The sequence below is a fragment of the Stenella coeruleoalba genome (assembly GCF_951394435.1).
Source record: "Stenella coeruleoalba genome assembly, chromosome: 7".
Classification (NCBI taxonomy): Eukaryota; Metazoa; Chordata; class Mammalia; order Artiodactyla; family Delphinidae; genus Stenella; species Stenella coeruleoalba.
In genome coordinates this window covers 17,702,081-17,720,812 of record NC_137153.1, presented here as the reverse complement: position 1 = coordinate 17,720,812, position 18,732 = coordinate 17,702,081, and the positions used below count along the sequence as shown (strand labels likewise).

Sequence of the window (18,732 nt, the reverse complement as noted above, 5' to 3'; positions counted from 1 at the left end):
GTATCTTAAAATATATCATTTTATCAGTTTAGATTATACTATCGATATTTAATTAATATTTTTTAAACATTGAAACATTGCAAAAAGATGAAAAGTGGTGCTCACAGCCCAGTGTACACACCTCCAGCTGTGGTAGCACATTTTAATGAAAATTGAAATATTCAATAGCCCTACATTTCTTAATTATAAAAATAATAGGTCTTTAACAGAAAAGAAAGTATTAATTGCCAGGCTTAGAGATTTAGAACTATAGTTAGTGAATTATATTCTTGAGTCTTTAATTTGGAAGATGTTACCAATTTATTTTTATTCTGACTTTATTTTATATAGTTAAATCCTAAAAATACAAATTAAATAAGATTTTAAAAAACTTTTAAACTCATTAATCATATATGCCACGAATCACTGCCAATTCTTATTTAACTTCCAGAAATACTACGGTTTTATTCTGTTAGTGACTAGAATGGCAATCACAAACCTAATATTTTCTAGCCAATCCAGATATACTTTCCAAACATAAATTGTTTATGGAGTTATTAATCAGTAAACTAGTCCTTAATTGTCTGAATGTTTTCCCAAAGTTCTTTTATTAAAAAGAAATTTATGAAAATAGCATATGTTCATTTCAGAAATTCAACAGAGACGTATACAAAGCAGAATGTGAAAACCGATCTTAATTACCACCAATATTTCCCTCTCTTCTACCCACCGCCCCCAGCATTCTTGCTCCCAGGAGATAATCATCACTTGTAACAGTTTAGTATGTACCCTTCAAGACCCTGTTGCAGTAACTCTATACCCTTGATGGTCAACAGTTCATTTACAGTGACATCCATTTCTTTTGGAGGCCCCTACACTGGGCTGGTGGGGACTTTTCCATTGTTACTGAGGAGCGCATATCATCAATGAGGAGTGCATGTGGGGATGAGTCAGACTTGGCACCCTGGCCTCAGGTGGCTTTCAGTGTAGTCAGAGAGGTGTACAGTGATAACTGTAATACAAGATGAAAAAGGTGTAAGAGAGGAACAGATGAAATGCTGTGGGATTCATGGGGTAAGGAAATTATTTACCTTTGAGGTGATATTTGAGCAATGATGTGAAAGACAGACAAGATGGTTTGGGGGCAGGGAGGCAAAAAACAGATACACTGGTAGGAGAAAGGCACAGAGATGCAGGGGGTTGACAAGGCTATTCCATTTTCCTAGACTGTAGCATGCCTGTATGAGAGTAGCAGCAGATAAAGATGCAAAGGTAGTTTGGGGGAGAACTCTAAACACCTCTATAATAAATCTTGAAAAACTTTTGAACAGAAAAGTGGCATGACTAGAGATGTACATTAGGAATATTAATTAGACATTAGAGGGAGTAGAGTGTCGGTCACAGGCTTTGCAGTAATTTGGAAGAGGAGTTACCACAATGAGGTGTAGTAGTAGCCATTGAGCTGTAGCTGAAACAGGAGCTCTAGGTCTTAGCAGCTACCATATTCCATCAAACCTAAGAAGGCTTTGACTGTATGACACACCTTTAGTTTATGTACTGGGGTGGGCGTGGGTGGAGGGAGGACACTGCCAGTTAATTTTCAGACACCACCAATTATAAGATGTACCTGATTTTAGAGATTATAATAATGAGGAAATGTGCATCATAAAATCAGTGAAATAGAGTAAATTGCATGTGCACAGGGAAAAGAAGGGGTATGCAAGAAAGAAAGGAGAGAGTTGAGAAAATGAAAGAGGGTGGGGGTGATGAGATCAAAGGCACAAGTGGAGAAGTAGACCTTGAAGAGGAGGATGCATCTTCCTCTGCCATGAGATGAAGAGAAGAACGTGCAGTGACTCAGAGACATGTAGAACTTGAGAAGCTAAAAACATTAAGCAAACCCATATTTAATAACCTCCATCTTGGTAAAAGAGGAGGCAAGGGCATCTGCGAAAAGAATGACGATAGTGGGTTTGAGGGCTTGGGACTTCAGAGTGGAAAGGTTTCGGGTAAGTGGGGCACTAAAGATGGAGTATTAAAGACAGTTGGCTAGAAGGACAAAAAGCATTCCCAACAGAAATGAGGGGCCCAGTTAAGGTTCAAAAGCACAGATTTATAAAGAAACCAATTGGCCCTATTTTATGACTTTGTCCAGGAACACTTGGTACCCTGCGAGAAGGATGGAAGAAAACAAGAGGAAGGTGCTTTCTGCAGGGTGGGAGATTGGCTGGATAGGTATGGTGGAAGGACAGAAAAGCTGAATAATCAGAATTTCTCCTAAGAGATACAGTTGATTCGGCTTGCCATGGAGTTCAGGCTGAGAAATGAGAGGTAAGGCCAGAAGAAGAGTAATAGATGAACAGATTTTTAAAGTTGCAGTAGGGTTTTAAAGGATTCAAGATTATAAAGAAGGTGAAGAAAAAATTATTTTGGAGAGGTGGAGTAGGTGAGTAGAAGGTTGATTGGGGAATTTCAGAATTTCAGATCATAGGGTTGAGTATTGAAGATATGTTATCATTCTCAAACACAGATGGGAGTATATCTCTGTGTGGCCTGAAAACCTCTATTTCAGGGTGAAGTCTCTACTACTCATAGAACAGACAGGGCTCATCACAGGCTGGCCCCATCCTACTCTTCCAGACTAGTGTCTCCTCATTGCTTCCCCATATTCTAACCACACTGAACTCTTCTCTATGCCCAGAATCCTCAAGGCTTTTATCTACCTTTTGCCTTTGCTCATGCTCTTTCCCTCGCATGAAATGTTCTTCCTTCTCTCCTCTGCCTTGCAAACTCCTGTTCATCTTCAAGACCTAACTCAGACGGCACTTCCTCTGCCAGGTCATTCAGCAACACTGAGCACACCTTCGTCTGTGTGAACTCTGCTCTGTTCGGACATCCTATGGAATTTTATCACAAATGTATTGATTTATATGTGTCTTCAGTAGATTATAAACTCCTTGAAGTCAGAAACTAATTCTCTTCTTTACCCACAGTGGATGCACATAACATTAGGTACTTAATATCTGCTTTTGTTGTCTTTGTTGTTGAATTTTAAATGCATGAGCTAATCCAGTGCTTCTTAAACATTAATGTGCATTCGAATCACCTGGAGATCTTGTTAACATTCGGATTCTGATTTAGTCTGAAGTGGGGTCTGGGATTCTGCCTTTCTAACAAGCTGCCAGGTGATGCCCGTGATGCTGGTTAATGGAAACTAATCCATAGTGTCTTTGCCCAAGTAAATAGCAGAAGTGGAGTAAAGATAAAGGTCAGTAGGAATGTGGAAGTGGAGCAGAGATTGGAAGAACTCTCAGTATGAACACGGAAGCCCTAAAAATGATAGCAGAATGTCACGTGGGAAGAGATGCTTAAAGCTTGGACTTAAGCAGGAGACCATTTGTGGAGGGTGGTAGTTGACAAGACTGGATGATATCGTTCTATCACTTGTATTTTAGAAAAGGAAAGGCTGTTTGGTGATGGCAGCTGCTGTGTCAGGACTACAGTGAAGGATGGTCTCATGGAGAGGGCTTCAGGGGAAGGGATTGGCATTGCAGAAGGCGGGTTTGGGGATTCACAGGAAGGGTTAGGGGCCTCCAGTGTTTATTCCCAGTAGAATGGCATTTTCACCAGTGCAGACAGAGGGTGAAGGAATGGGAAAGCTGCTTTCTGGGGGAAGGGAAGCCCCTGAGGAGATGAGAGGTACTAGAATTTAACAAGGAATCATTTCCTGATCTTAAGTTTCCAGGTTCAAAGCACAGAAATTCCCTTTTTCTTTTTTGTCTTTTATATATTTATTTATTTATATTTTATTTTTGGCTGCATTGGGTCTTCGTTGCTGCACGTGGGCTTTCTCTAGTTGCGGCGAGCGGAGGCTACTCTTTGTTGCGGTGTGTGGGCTTCTTATTACGGTGGCTTCTCGTTGTGGAGCACGGGCTCTAGGCGCGTAGGCCTCAGTAATTGTGCATCGCAGGCTTAGTTGCTCTGCGGCACGTGGGAACTTCCCGGACCAGGGCTCGAACCCGTGTCTCCTGCACTGGCAGGCAGATTCTTAACCACTGCACCACCAAGGAAGTCCACTTTTTTTTTTTTAAACTCATAGATGACAGAAGAGGTAGTACTAATAAGCATTCTGTTCCCACATATAGTCTCACAGATCTGATAATGCTAGGGATGGGTTCAGTAAGCCTAATTTCTTTAAGTACTATTGTATAGAAGCAATATATGCTTTTCTAACATAGGGGAAAAGGCAAAAATAAATTTAGAAATGTTTAAATTTCCTCCTATGAATCCCCTTCTCCCACAAGGAGGTAATCCAGCTTGATGTGTACCCTTCCAGCTTTTATCCATGCAAATTTAAGTACACATAGACAGGAATTTTTCAAATTTCTTAACAGTACTTTTACATGCACATTATTCTACAGATTGTTTTTCGCACTTAGGACTGTGTCATAAACATCTCTCCAGGCCAATGGATAGTTTTTCTAGTAATTTTTAAATAGCTATGTATAAATATAGATGTCCCATAATTTGTTCTGTCATTCTCCTACTGATGGGACAGTTGGGTAATTTCCAACTTTTGCTACTACAAACGTGACACACAAAGAGATTTCTGTTGTTACCAGTGCCTTAATAACAGAACTCTGTGATTTCAACCAGCCACCCATATCACAAGTAACTTTTTTTTTCAAGGACCTCTTTTAATGAAGCCTAGCAGTGGCCAGACCTGTACTATCCAATATAGAAGCCACTAGTCACATGTAGCTACTTACATTTAAATTTACTAAAATTAAATCAAATTAAAAATTCCCTTCCTCAACCACATCAGCTTCATTTCACGTGCTCAGCAGCCACATGTGAGTAGCGGCCACCCTGTTGGACAGTACAGAACAGACCGTTTCCATCCTCACAGAAAATTCCATTGGACAGGCTGGACCAAACACTCTAATGTTACATCCTAAAGAAGAACATCTTTTTCAGTGGGCTGGTGTTTTAAGGAGAGCACAGTTTTTAAAAGTACGAACTTTGTGTCTTAATTGGTTGCCTCTGCAGTTACTTCAATGAGAATCAATACCCAGATGAAGCAAAAAGAGAAGAAATTGCAAATGCTTGCAACGCAGTTATACAGAAGCCAGGTAAGGTAGCAAGTGCTGCTTGGCTCTGCTGGAGCTCTCGGCTCAGGTCATCATTTGGGACCTAAGTCTCTTCCTCTCCCAACGGGGTGCTCTTGGCTCCATTCCTGCCATCCTCCTGTGGATGGCCACTCCCCTGTCCTGTTCAAACAGTGCTTCTTAGGGGGTGATCACGCTACTCCAAATCAAACTTCATGTGGCAATTCCCAGCGAGTGTCCTTGCTTGAGATACGCAACCTCGAAATTATTTTTTGTGAAGACTGTGTAGATTTCTTTTTCCAAAAATACAGCATAAATATGCCAATTTCAAAATAGTTTTAAAGTTTGGTATACTTAAGCAAGGTTAGTTAATGAAATTATTAAGATAGGGTGTGTGGGTTTTTTTGGTGTTTTTACAACTGTTGAAAATTCTATAAGTCTGTCTTTCTGCTTGAAGAAATAATTTTTTGGAGTTGGCTTCTTCCTCCTTCCTACATCGGGATGACTTCTTAGGTGGGAAAAAATGTAGGGTAATTCCATTCTGAAGTCCTGTTGTTCCTGTGCAAGTCCACAGAACCCCTGAAGCACTCATACATCTTTCCTTCCAAGTGCTAAAGTGCTCTTTCATGTTTTACAGGGTTTTTTTTTTTTAACCAGAAACCATTCTCAGTTAAGATGATCCAGTTGATCTCCATTTGGCCAGTTACGTAGATTGGCTTAAAGGCTATATATATCAACAACACAAAAGTATCACTGTTTTATAATAATTAAATACTAATTTATCCCCCCCCTTAGTTAGAAGCCAGACTTTTAATAATCTAGAACATACAAGCTCAGCTACAGTGATACCTGTACCCTTATTTTACACAAGCCAAAAAGTCCCAGCCCTAAAGCTGTGCTGGAACTCAAACTCTTCGTGGAAAATACTTCACCCCCTTACCATCAAGGGCCTAACCTGTTTTCTGGTTTCTCCACCCAGTGTGGATTAAAAGCTGAATAAGGGAGGAGGGAAAGGTACAAGGTGGTTGCCATGTTGGTAAACATGGTGCTATCCATAAAACGTCACATTTGACAGCAAAGAAGAGAATACATTTAAAATGCAGTTTGAATTGTGCTGTGTGTTCCAGCATAGTTACAATTACGGCTGGTCATAGTGATCTTAATCTTCAAGAAAACATGGATAGCATTCTCTGTCTTAAGACAGCAGGAAACTAGGTAATATAAGGCCTTAAAGATGTAAATAAACTTCAGCTATCTGGAAACTTGATAAAGAATAACATATTCATCTAGAATGATGCTGATCAAATGAAGCCTTCATATACAATCATGTGAACTCTGAACCCCTAGTAGACCGAATTCTTTAATGTAGTAATATTGGAATTCCCTAATATTGTGTGGTTTTCTGAATTCAAGCATTTTGTGTTATTAGTTGCTATTTGTATGTTTATTTATATGTTTATTCATTCAGTAATTGAGTCTGTACATAGTACTAGCTCATGCTAAAAAATATTACTTCTATATCTGTTATTCTGGCAAGAAATGCAATCAAAAGAACATTTTTAAAAAGAAAAGTAGTAACCCTTAAAACTAGTCTCAGATATAGATTATCTGAATTTTATTGCATGCATTCACAGGCAAAAAACTGTCAGATCTGGAACGAGTTACCTCCCTGAAAGTGTATAATTGGTTTGCTAACAGACGGAAGGAGATCAAGAGGAGAGCCAACATCGGTAATGTATCAGAGAGGCTGCTGTCTCTTTTGAGGCAGTCATGGACGTTGCGTTTATTTTAAGAGTGACTTCCATTTAGAACTGCAGGTCTAAATGATCCTACCTCTTAAGCCTAATGAGACTTGCCCTTACGTTTTTCTTCATTGTAGTTTTAATAATGCGAAGTTAATATTAATTACACTATTTGTATTGTAATAAGAATGGCATTATTTCTGAAACTCATTGTTCTCAATATGCTAGAATCTAGAATGTCTCTGATCAGTTACTCCTGGGGTGCACATTAAAGATACTTGTAAGGGCTTGAGAGAGGGAGTGTGATACCCTTAGCGTCTTCGTTATTACTGAGCTATATGACCTAGATGTTAAGAAACATGTGATTAATAAAATTGGAATAAGAGAGTCTTAATATACAAGGAACCTAGTAAAAGGCGAGATTTTTTTTTTTTTTTTTAAAGAGAGAGCATTTAAGAAACATGAATTGATGAGATTGGGGTGGAGGGGTGGTTTTGAGCTTCTAAAATTGTGTTTCATTTATAAACGTACTTCCTTCCCCTTCATCGTTACAATTCTCAAGTGTTTTATAGAACCCCGAGACAGGAGAGCTGTTTAATTAGTTGGTAAGTATTTATGAAGCACCTAACAGTCAGCCACTCAAATGTACACGCATAGCAGCAGGGGCTCCAGAATGGGAAACGTGTTCCTCCCCTGACCTCTGTGCCGCCGAGTTCCATCTGTCTGCAATTTAAAAGAAACAAAACATAGAGAGGAGTCTAGGTTTTTGTTTAATTGCATTCTAATTTCCTCAATACAAACTCAGTGTTTAGACCATGATGGCGATGTAACAGATAATTTAGGGATCTATTTGCTTTTTTCGAAGAAGCAGCAATCCTGGAGAGTCATGGGATAGATGTACAGAGTCCCGGAGGCCATTCCAACAGTGATGACGTCGACGGAAATGACTACTCAGAGCAGGTGAGCAGCGGAGGGGAGGCTGCCGGATACAGGGTGGGTGGGACGGTGTGACAATTCCGTGGGTGCGTTTTGTACGGGGTGGGGGAGGGGAGGCAAGCGAATGTCCCTCCACTCGGCTCCTGTGTCTAGTTAGATTTTCGTGTAATTTGAAAGTGAATTTGTGAGAAATCGTTATTCACCCACATGGATTTATTGTCATATAACAGGATACTTGGCAAGTACGCAATGGGGAGGAGGAGGAGGGAAGAAGTTCAGAGGGAGGCAGAGAAGCAGAGAAGGTAGAAGAAGAGAGGAGGATCTGATCCAAACAAGCAAGTTCCACCGTCCACCACACACACACTCACTGTCCGAGAGACACTAGGGGCTGCGGGCAGCTGTGACCCTGCCTGGACACGTTCGGACCAGCACACAGTAGAAGGGCCCACCCACTTCGGCCCCGTTGCCGTGGGAACCCTCGTGCCGAGATAGTGGGTTCCTCCAGAGTCTCTGGCACATGGACACACACACCCTCTCATAAATGCATGTCTGCCCACCTCACCCTGACTTACTCTCCACTGCTTAGGGGGAAAATATATTTAATTGTAGCCACTGGATGGAATAATTCAGTAACTAAGAATGTGGGAATTTTCCCCCCACATATCTGTTGACAGAGTTCATTACATTTTTTATAGGATTTTAAACTCATTCCATTTGGAATATGAAGAGAATGTACGGTCTCTTCTCCTAGGCCCCAGCAGGAAAACATCTGCTCTTTCCTATTTGATGTACACCTTTACCTTGCCCCTCGGCCAGCTCTTTTAATAGAGTCCACTGTGGCCTTCTGCCGACCGCTTTGCAGCCCCTGTTTACCGGCTTGAGCATAGACACTGCCACTGCCAGGGTACCAGCAGTTCCATGCTGATCCCTACTTAAACTAAAGGCCAGCCTGTGCGAATGAGCACAGAATTTCCCTCTGAGGACTCCAAATCAGCGCTCCATGTTTCACTCAAGAGAATGTTGTGTGAGTCTAAGTGGAAACATTCCTGTTAGTTTTTAGTCTACCAATGTAGGTGGATCACTTCCACTTTTTCTCCCAGATGCCCTAAGGGCAACACATGCCATGCTATTTTTCGCCCAAAGGGACTCACCCTTTTCCAAAGCTTTTCGATGCAGAGTTCCCCTGAAGATGTGACAGGTGAGAAACTTACCCCTTGTGTGAAACACCATCTTCAGCGCCTGACGAACATCCTGCAGTGCCAGTTTCCTCCACAGCTGTATTGTTTAACACATCGGCGTTGCGGAGGGCGAGCTTCACACTCCCTCCAAGTAAGACACCTGCACTTCCCTTGCCCGGCTCCCTTACAGTGGGAGAATGCCAGGTGACATTTTCTCGGGAAGCCATTTCCAGCAGTTACACTTTTGTCCTATTGTAATTGAGAGTTTGGGGTTTGGGTGGGGGGGTTGGTTTGTTTTTTACAAAAATGCATTTTTATCCGAAAGGTGTTGGTGCTGTAGTTTTGTCTAGTCTTCTCAGTTGAGTAGAGAGATACTATGAATTCTGATAATCTGTTTGTAAGAGCACCAATCCAGAATTTAAGCTCACCTAGTTTGGCCTTCAGTAACTAGTGTTGTATTTGTTGCAAACTTGGAATGGTCCAGGTTTGATCATCATCCCCAGCAATCTTTCTGATAGAAGGAAAAAATTCTCAACAAGAAAAAAACATTTTAGTGCTTTTTATTTGTTGAATCATAAAAATGCCAACCCGAGGTCTCTGGACCTATATCCATTCAGTGTCTACTTAAATACATTTCACCTCTATTCTATCATGACGCCCCCAACTCTGTTTTCTCCCACGAATGTTCTGCCTCCCCTTGCCCGCAGCATGCCTTTCTGTGAGCTAGAGAATTTTACCAGTGCACTAATAACATTTGTTTCTTATCTCTGCACATCTAGGACGACAGCACTAGCCATAGTGACCACCAAGACCCCATCTCATTAGCTGTGGAAATGGCAGCAGTCAACCACACTATCTTGGCATTGGCCCGACAAGGAGCCAACGAAATCAAGACAGAGGCCCTGGATGACGACTGATGAGGGAGGATTGGACACGAGAAGTTAACTTAGTTTAGACGTAGCACCTTAGCAGACTTTCCTCGGTCCTTAACATGTGTTCTTACAGTATAACTTGCAGTTTCTTGTATGTCAGTTAGCCGTTAGGGTCTTGTTCTGTGAAGATGGCATGGTGCCCTCAGCCTTTGCATATACTCTCAGTATTAATTCCCAGTAAATAATAACCAACCAACCAACCAACCAATCAACCTTCCCTCTCCCAGACCCCGAGGCTAGAAAATCTTGCTGCTCTGTCTTAGCATTCCAAGAAAGTGCTTCCAGGTATTTAGATAGCCCTCAGTTCTCAAATATTAGGCTGTGTGTATTGGGTACCTTTAGATTCCTGTAACACTAGTCTGTACCCCTTCCTTCCCCAAGACTGGTAGGATGCAAGCTGAGGTAGTGTGGCCCAGGATGGACAGACGCCATTTGGGGAGTACCCACAGAGTAAAAGGGACACTAGAACCCCCACCTCAGTGTGGGAAGAATTGATTTCCAGCTGCAATAAGCCGTGCCTCATAATAGTCACACTGTGGCTAGATTATACTTCTTTGGGTGCTGTGCTAAGAATGTCAGTGGAAACACTCGATCTCAGATTTTGGTTGATGTTAACATGCCTGACACAGACATCCTTTCCTCTCACAAGCTGTGTGACTTAAGTAGATAAAATACTGCCTCTGCCTTTGGGACCATGATTAAAACAAACAAACAGAAAAATGACAAAAAACAAAAGTCATTTAAAAAAAACAAACCCACAAAGCCCAGCTTGAGAGCACTGGGAAAAAACATGAGCTGAAGGTCTAATGGATGTTAGGTCCAGTTCTCAGAACCACTATACAGTACGTGGCACAGGTACATGCCGGCCTGGAAAGGTGCTGGAGGTCGTCACGGAAGCTGCTTTGCCTCCTGTCTGTGTCCCCTGTCCCTGCTACCAAAAAAAGGCATTTCGAGGATGGAGCTAAGGTCAAAAGTAAGTGAATGAACTTCCAGTCTTTGTATCCATTAACTGAAGCCCCCTCAACATGAGAGGTTGATAGAGGACTTTATAGCGGGATTATGCTGACTGACTCTCACAAACGCAAATACTTTCCTAACTAGGAGCAGAAAAAAAGCAGGGGACGTTTGCCACTTATGCGGTGGGTCTGCGAGATACAACAGGATGTGACTGCTTTGGTGTTCTCTTTACTCTGTCCTTGTAGAGGTGTGAAAAGCTATATTGCTACAGGCAATTTATTTAATAATTGGAAGCCATACTGATAATGGATGTGGTAATATTTGTAAAGTTTAATCTACTTTAAGCGGCAGTAACTAATGGAATTTTTTTCCTTGATCACATATGTAGCACTTTTGTTACTTTTTAAAGATATTTATATTTGATAAATCTTTTTTTCATTTTGAGAACTCAAAATACCAAACAGTGAACTTGAGTTATAAAGTCACCCTGTGATCACCTTGTCGTCCAGTAGCAAAATGATGAACTATTCATGCGTCCAAGAAAATTACATCTGCTGGCCTTGTATGAAAATGATCTCTTGGCATCCCGATTAAAGGACACAGTGTCACTGTGGGTAAGAGGAAACAGCCTTCAGTGTAGCAGCGTAGGGTGCGTCTGAAAGAGGCACAGCTGCTCTCTATTTCCTGCCTCGTTCCCTCTCTCCTTCCTACAGACAACGAAGCCTCGTTTAAAGGGGAATATGGGCCTGGCTGTTAAGCAGGGCGTCATGTGTTTATCCATTGCCTGAAAGTGATTCTAAAATTGAAGGAGGGTGCCATTTCCTTACCTCTTCACCCTTCCTCCCCCACCAGATGTTTTCAACTTAAAACCATTGAGAGAGAGAATGACTGGCCGCCTTCATTTCTCCTTTCCTCAGCAGTGAGTTTGAACATCCGCCAGCTTCTAGCTGGTCTCACTCCACCTAAGGCACACGCTGATGAGATCACCTCCACTGTCTATTCATCCTGCTTATGTCAGTGTGAGGAAGCCTTTGAGAGGCATGAAGGTGCCACCTTCTGTGGGTCTGTGACTTTATAGAGCTACAGGCAGGGCCTGGGCCTGCTCTTGTCCTTGGATTTCAGGGGGAAAATGTATATATTTTTTTCCAGCTTCCAAGAATTGAAGTAAAATGGAGTAGCCTTTTCTGTTTAACTATATTACTTGAACCAACGAATTCAAGAGTAGCATTTGTTATTCTCAGGAATGATCGATCCCCCCACTCATTTTCTTTCTCGGTGTGTTTGACTTTTTATTTCTATTAGAAGACTGTGTTATCTTTCTTTCCTTTCCTTTGATATTATTTAGAAAAAATACAACATATCTTTCCATTTCGGTGGAATTTTGTCTGCTTATTTTCAGTTGAATCAGAAAGAAAAGGAGAGAGAAAAATATACTGACAAGCCACATCCATGATTTATTGTAAGGAGATTATTATAATTGATAGCTTCTTTAAGATGGGATTGCTAGTATCATTTGTTCTTGCTGGTCCTTTTAAAGAAACAGACTCAAACTGTAAAGGCAGCTGCAGTTTCTAAAGAAACAGGGTGATTGCCAGAGAAGAGCTAAAAGGTTTCATTGATTTAGGACCTTTAAGGAAGGAAAGAAAGCTTCAAAGAGTAAAGGAGAGTATCCATGAAGGCAGTACCAGGTGCTTACCTGGAAATCTGGGAAAAGTGAAAGAATGTGTCTGCCAGTGCGGGGCAGCATTGCCTTGGGTTCAGTAGGAACTGGAGGAAGGAGCCCTGCACGCGGAGTTCTTTGATTAAAGACGACTGCCGGTCTGCTCTAATATCTACTGCCTTACATACAACTTTTGCTTTTTCTCCAGAAGTGAAAATTTAGTTCTTTGGGGCCCCGATTTAAGTCTACCATTGGTTTTTTGTTTGTCATCAGGTTTAACTCTGCTGTCTTCTCCAGGCTACCTTAGTTCTTACAGTGGCATATGGAGTTGCCACTGTCTAATTTGTAATATCTTTGGGGAGTAAATTTTTTTCTTAAGCTTTTTCAGGCTTAAGAGGTGGTATTAAAATAGAAACCCTAAACTGCTCTCTTACTGAAGGGAAAATAGCCAGGCTCTTAAAGCATCCCATCGTGTGCTTTTCGGTTTTTCTGTCCTCTTTTCTCACTTCCTGCTGTACTTTTTTCAGGCCCCCGAGGACTCTTTCAGGGGCTGCTCCTTCCCAGGTGAGGAAGACTAAATGTGTCAGGTGGGGAAACCTTGCAAGCAGTTCAGGTAACTTGTCTGTTATTCTTTTAAGACACTTTCATTGAATTATACTGTGGTCACATGGGTAAATTTCCTAGCCTTCTTAAAACACAGCCTTACAAAGGGACCCTTTAAAGATGGACCATCCTAATGCCATTTCTGCCCATCTCTTGAGAATCGTAACAGCAGATGAAGGCCAGGGAGGGCTACACGGTACACTCTGATCTGCGACCTTCCAGGACCCGTCAGTACCAAATAGACATTGTGGTTTGTTTCAGCAAAGCCTGTAAGGCCGGAGCACCCCTTAAGGCAGTTTTCTTCAAGTCTCAGTACTTTGGGTGGCCTCCTCCCGCCTGTAGTCTGTAGAGTTCCCGCATGTTGTCGTTCGGTGGGTGGGCTCTCCCCCACGTCTCGTAGTCCTTCACAGAAAGAGAGATCCTCGAACAGGAAGACCCCTTTCAGCTCAGGCGCGGTGATCACCTAAAAGGACGTGAGGGAGGGAGCAGCCCCTCAGTATGGGAGGATGCAAACCCAGCCCCCGTGTCCTGTAGGTTTATCATGGCAGTAGTTGCTGATGAACAGCACCTTTACCTCAAAAGGGACAACTCGTGAAGAGCTAGTGATACAGTTGCTTTCGTTCTCCCTGTTCGGCCTCTGTCTTTACACACTTCCCTCTTGGATTTCAACCATCAGGCACCAAGTGTAAGTAAACAGACTTTCATTTCATCAGGAATCTACAGTCACATCCTCTCTGTCTGTGAACAACTCCTCTTCTCTTTTCCTCTGGGCTCCAAACCAAGGTCTCATCTTGAGCTGACTCCTTGCTGGAATCTTTTTATCCTCTGCAGCAGGCAGAGTAGGTGGGTGTGGTCCATCTCTTCACACAAACACCCCTTCCTGTCTTGCAGCCCAGCTTTTTGACCAGCTACATATTCCGCTGACCAGCTACTCTCTCTGCCCACAACAGTGGAAATAATCCCTTTTTCATAAATGATACCCCACCCCCGTCCTTAAAATGTGAACGTCAAGTCCTTCTCTCTCTTTGGTCTTAAGAAGGGTTTGGGTAGAAGCAGTCTTCCCATTTAACTCGTGGCTCTGCCTTTTAAAATTGCTGTTTGTCTCTTTTTGTTGTTGTTCAGAGAACCACCAGAGTATTTTTTTCCCCAATGAGTCTCAACAGATTCTTAGGCAATAATTTTTCTTCTTATTGATGACCTTGTGTGCAGTAGCACTCTACATTCAATAGTCCTGACCCTCTACTCGTGCGTTGGTTTTCTGTGTTAATCACTGTGTGTGATTTAAATCTTATGTCAGAGTGGTGATAGAGTTTGTCATTTTGTTGTTGTGATTATTAGTGATGTTTTACTACTGTATTCATTGGGGCTGCGTTGAGACCAGCCAAATCCATTTATAGCTTTACTGAGCCGCGTTTGTTTGTCAAGATTTCCCAAGTGAACGTTGGGCACATTGACCAGCTCCTGCTGGTGGTATCTCTGCGGGGCACAGGGGTGGGGTGGGGGGGGGTGCAGCGGGGCAGGGCTAGGAGCTGCGTAAGACATTCCTTTTTGTGTGCTCTCTAAATAACAAGGATGTTTACTCAGGATTGGGGGATCAGTTGTTAGCCATATTGAATTTGGCAAACTGAGCTGCATGCCCTGGAAACCCTCTTCTGTTTCTTAATCTCCATATTGTCTGGTTGCCATTACCTGGTAATACCTAAATTACCCAGTTTAAAGGTATCGCACCATAATGAGAATGGGAGGTTTTCCCCGGGAGGCAACCGTGAATGCCCAGGTTATCCTGGAAGGATTGCCCTAACGGTGGTGTGCTGTCAAAGCAGGGGCCCTTTCTTTTTCTGTACTGCGGTTGCCTTCATGATAGGGTCTTCTTTTCAAAAGATGATAATCACTTAAGAGGAAAGATTTCCTTACTGCTCTCAAGAGAACTGCCGCACTAAGGTGGTGGGAAAGGCTTTTTAAACACATCAAGCCCATAAGTCCATTTCCAGTCACAGAAACCCCTCTCACAAACAGGTTATACAAAAGGCTGTTCTTAATTCTCACAGGCTAAAAGTGATAAGCTACTACTCTTGCCGTCTTAGAGGGTCGATGGTTGACTCACTAATCGCTGGAAGCTTATAAATTGACCAAGTTTCCATACCAGCTTCATTATTCTTCCTTAGTGGGGATGAGAAACAGCAGCAAAAGGAAAGCTAACGATCTTGAGAAATCTAGTTTCCGGTAACAATGGTTTTCTTTTCTAATCAAGAGGGGAATAAACATGGGAGGGAGGAGAGGGAAAATCTGGCTGCACGCGGGGATCTTGCATCCCCTTCTTATTGTCACCCAAAGACCTCGAGGACGTGGTAGGCGCCTTGGGATTCCAGGTACGCCTATCCTGGGCTTCATTTTTATCATTCCTCCTGTGACACCTGGGGCCAGGCAGTGAGCAGAACTAAATCTGTCCATTCAAGCAAAATCTAACTAGCATTTTTACACCCTGCAGTTTCCCACACACGTCTCACACCCGTTCTCTCATTAGCCGCAGCTCCCGCACAACAAGCGGAAGGACGCCTCTGCGGGGGGCCTTTGCGCTTCCCTCCTGACATCCCTTTTCCTGGGCAGTTACGGGAGCCATCTTGCCCCCGTCCGGACGGCAGCGCTGTGCCCTCCGGTGGGTGCGGGGGCGGCAGTGGCGTGTGAGCCGGCCTGGGCGCGGGCGAGTGTGCACGGCTCCACGGGCGCTTCACACCACCTCGGGACGCCGGCCCCCGTGACTCCATTTTCATTCTCTCCCTTAAATAAAAATGGCTCTATACAGTCATAATTAACTCTCAGATTCACGTTGGTGTGCTGTGAGCAAATGAAGGTTTGCCTGAATCCTTTCAAATTGTAACCATGGCGATTGAGGGGGGTGGCACAGAATGAATATATAAAAATATAACGACAATTGTTCTGAATGACTGAGTGTCCTCCTGACATGTAATTAGCTGTTTTAACAGCAAGATGTAGATTGGCATGGTCATAATTAAAAGGATTTCCGTCCTTTATGTGATTGAAAATGGCAGATCTCCCATTCCCTGTTCCCTTTTAGCACTAATGCTCCCAAGAACATTTGGAACAGCAACTCAGTAAACTAAAATAATGACATAGTGTTCGCGTCCTCTCCTAAGTGAAAGAGAAGGATTGGAGTTATTTCAGCTTCAGAATGGAAGCCTTTGATTACTGCTCCCCATTAGACTAAGTCACATGAAACCTGTCGCTCACATCCAGTTTCAACCTGCTCCATCTATGGCAGAAACTACAGTCAGAATCCCAAACTGAGTCAACCACTGATGAGGCCTCCAGAGTACTCTGTCCCACATGCCAACCAGCCAGGGTCACGTGTCGGCCTTACCTGATGTTTCCTGCTTCACGAGCTCCCTAGAATTCACATTTTCCCTTGGTCACTTGATACTTCCATTGCCGTCACCATCAGGAAGTGTTTTTCAAACAGGAGCTTACACTTGAGTTAGATAGGCTTTTCCTGAGCTAGAGCAGAAGACATGACACGAACACAGATGAATAAACTAAAACATATGGTCTGTAGAGAACTATGCGGCATAAGTGGAATACTGTTGTTTGCAATGTCCTAACGTTACTGGTGGAGAAGGACACGTGTGAATTTCACCCAGGTTTGCTCACATCTCTGGTAATTGCCAGCTTCCTCATGTCAGCAGCCTTTGGTTACCCTGAGTTTTCCCCATTGTTCTGCTGTGTCAGTGGGATTGCCCCCCCCTTGGCCCTTCCACATCCATGTTCTCTCCCTCCCACTTTTTTTTTCTTTTCCACCCACCCTGTCCCATGGAGCACCATGTTGTCTTGACACCATACATGGCCTGCCCACAAAGCCCGTGTTCTCACCCTGAGGCCTCAGGCTGGACGGGAGCTGCTGCGTCACTATCTAGCCTTTCTCTAGAATATGCCTTGTTTGGTTTTTCCCGTCATTTCAGTTATATGATCAAGAGTGAGTCTACACAAATACCAGCACCCAACATAGTGCCAAGTGGCCCTTCACAAGCCGTTTCAGTCCCTGAGGTTCCTGGCTGTGCTGGTGAGCCTGGCCCCTGAGCCCTTTGTTCAGGTCTGGACACTCCAGGGTCAGGTGGCAGCCGCTAAAGAAAAATACAGCTCTTGCTTTTGTTCATACTTTCCTGCTTACCCTTTTACCCATCTTCTCCCCTCTCCACATATCAGAGGGAATCCTAACCCAAACATTAAACTTCAGTTTCATAAAAATGCTGAGGTAGGCTGCTGCTTTCTAACTGTTCTCTCCCTTTAGCCCCCAGTACACACACACACACACACACACACACACACACACACACACACGGAATTTGGATATAAAGGTTCTGCCTTGGGATTCTTTTTTTTCCCCCTCAAAATACTTGCAATCAAATGTGTAATAGTTGTGCTAGAACAGGAAAAATAATGCCATAAAGGGTTTTTACTCAGTGCTGCTTTTCCTACAAGATCTAAAAGTGACTTAACCCCGACTCCTGCATGCCACCTGCTTTCAAGATAGACGTGCAGTCATTGGGACTTCTTTATGGGATCCTGTTGGTCATCTGACAGCTGGAATGGTTGTGGATTCATGACCCCGAAGACTACAGTATCCCATCCCTTTTCTTATTTTCCCAACTGCTGAAAGATAACTATCCCCATTAGAATTGAGAATCTGTCTTAAGATTAGCGATTCTGAAAACTGACTAGATGAGTATAATTCTGTGATTTGTGAGACATGCATTCAGCCAGCCAGCAGAACATTCTGATTATCTGCTTACATTCAAAGAAAATAGAATTATCACTGCAGTTAAAACCTTCAAACACAATCTACTCCTTTAGGGATCAAAGTATTAGATGTGCTGCTTAAAGGATGGTGCTACGTAAAAAGAACTGGAGTTGGCCAGACATTTCCCTCCCCAGATGTTTCCACAGGCCACTTTGGTGACTCAGAAAACCCTTCACCACATATTCCTTTACCACCCGCAGCCCCGCTAAAAAGAAAATAAAGCCAGCTTACCAAAATCAGTGAAAATACAGGTAGTGCTTACCCCTGCAATATGTATTTTTTTGGAAGAAAACACCAGAAGTAACCAGAGTAAAGATGCCGTCATTCTAAATCATCGTACCTCCCAAGCATTTGAAGCTCGAAGTAGCCGCTGACACTTGCTAGCTTGTCCTGTGTGCCCAGCACTGTGCTGAGTGTTTTCACTGTCTCATTGATTCTTGAAGATTCACAGACCATACTGAGCAGTACCCCCTAAATGAAGTCAAGTAAAATCTCCAGTCACTTCTCTCATCCTGGTAGAACATTAACAGGATGTCTGCCTGGCCCTGCTGAGTGAAATCTCTGTACTTAACCTGTTCCTTTTTCTCTTAGGCATTGCCGGATGACTCCCCCCTGGTGCACTGTTGCCCCGCCATCATTTCTGTGCCGACACTGGACCAGTGTCACTGTGATGATCTAGACACCAGGGCATCCTTCCTCCTTGGCCTTTCTCCTGTTACTCATGGTTACAGAAACGCAGTGAACGCAGTGAGGCTTGGCTGCTGTGATGCAAAACCTCTTGTTTCAAGTCCCCTGTCCCCATCTCCGCCTCTAGGAGGTGAATG

The 18,732-nt window shown here is 43.1% G+C and overlaps 1 protein-coding gene across 9 annotated transcripts in view; it reads left to right on the top strand.

Annotated features, from left to right (window-relative positions):
* The window catches only part of HMBOX1 (homeobox containing 1), a 184,993-nt gene extending 170,420 nt beyond the window's left edge, over positions 1-14,573 (top strand). Inside the window, exons 7-11 of one of the 9 annotated variants that reach the window (XM_079925774.1) lie at positions 5,029-5,111; positions 6,722-6,817; positions 7,701-7,789; positions 7,996-8,067; positions 9,723-14,573. In XM_079925774.1, the coding sequence (XP_079781900.1) occupies positions 5,029-5,111; positions 6,722-6,817; positions 7,701-7,789; positions 7,996-8,067; positions 9,723-9,860 (478 nt within the window). In that variant the 3' untranslated portion in view covers positions 9,861-14,573. Of the gene's footprint in view, positions 1-5,028; positions 5,112-6,721; positions 6,818-7,694; positions 7,790-7,995; positions 8,101-9,722 lie in introns of all 9 variants that reach the window. The other 8 variants (XM_079925773.1, XM_079925772.1, XM_079925780.1 and 5 more) reach the window with 8 other exon arrangements.
* The last annotated feature ends 4,159 nt before the right edge of the window (positions 14,574-18,732 follow it).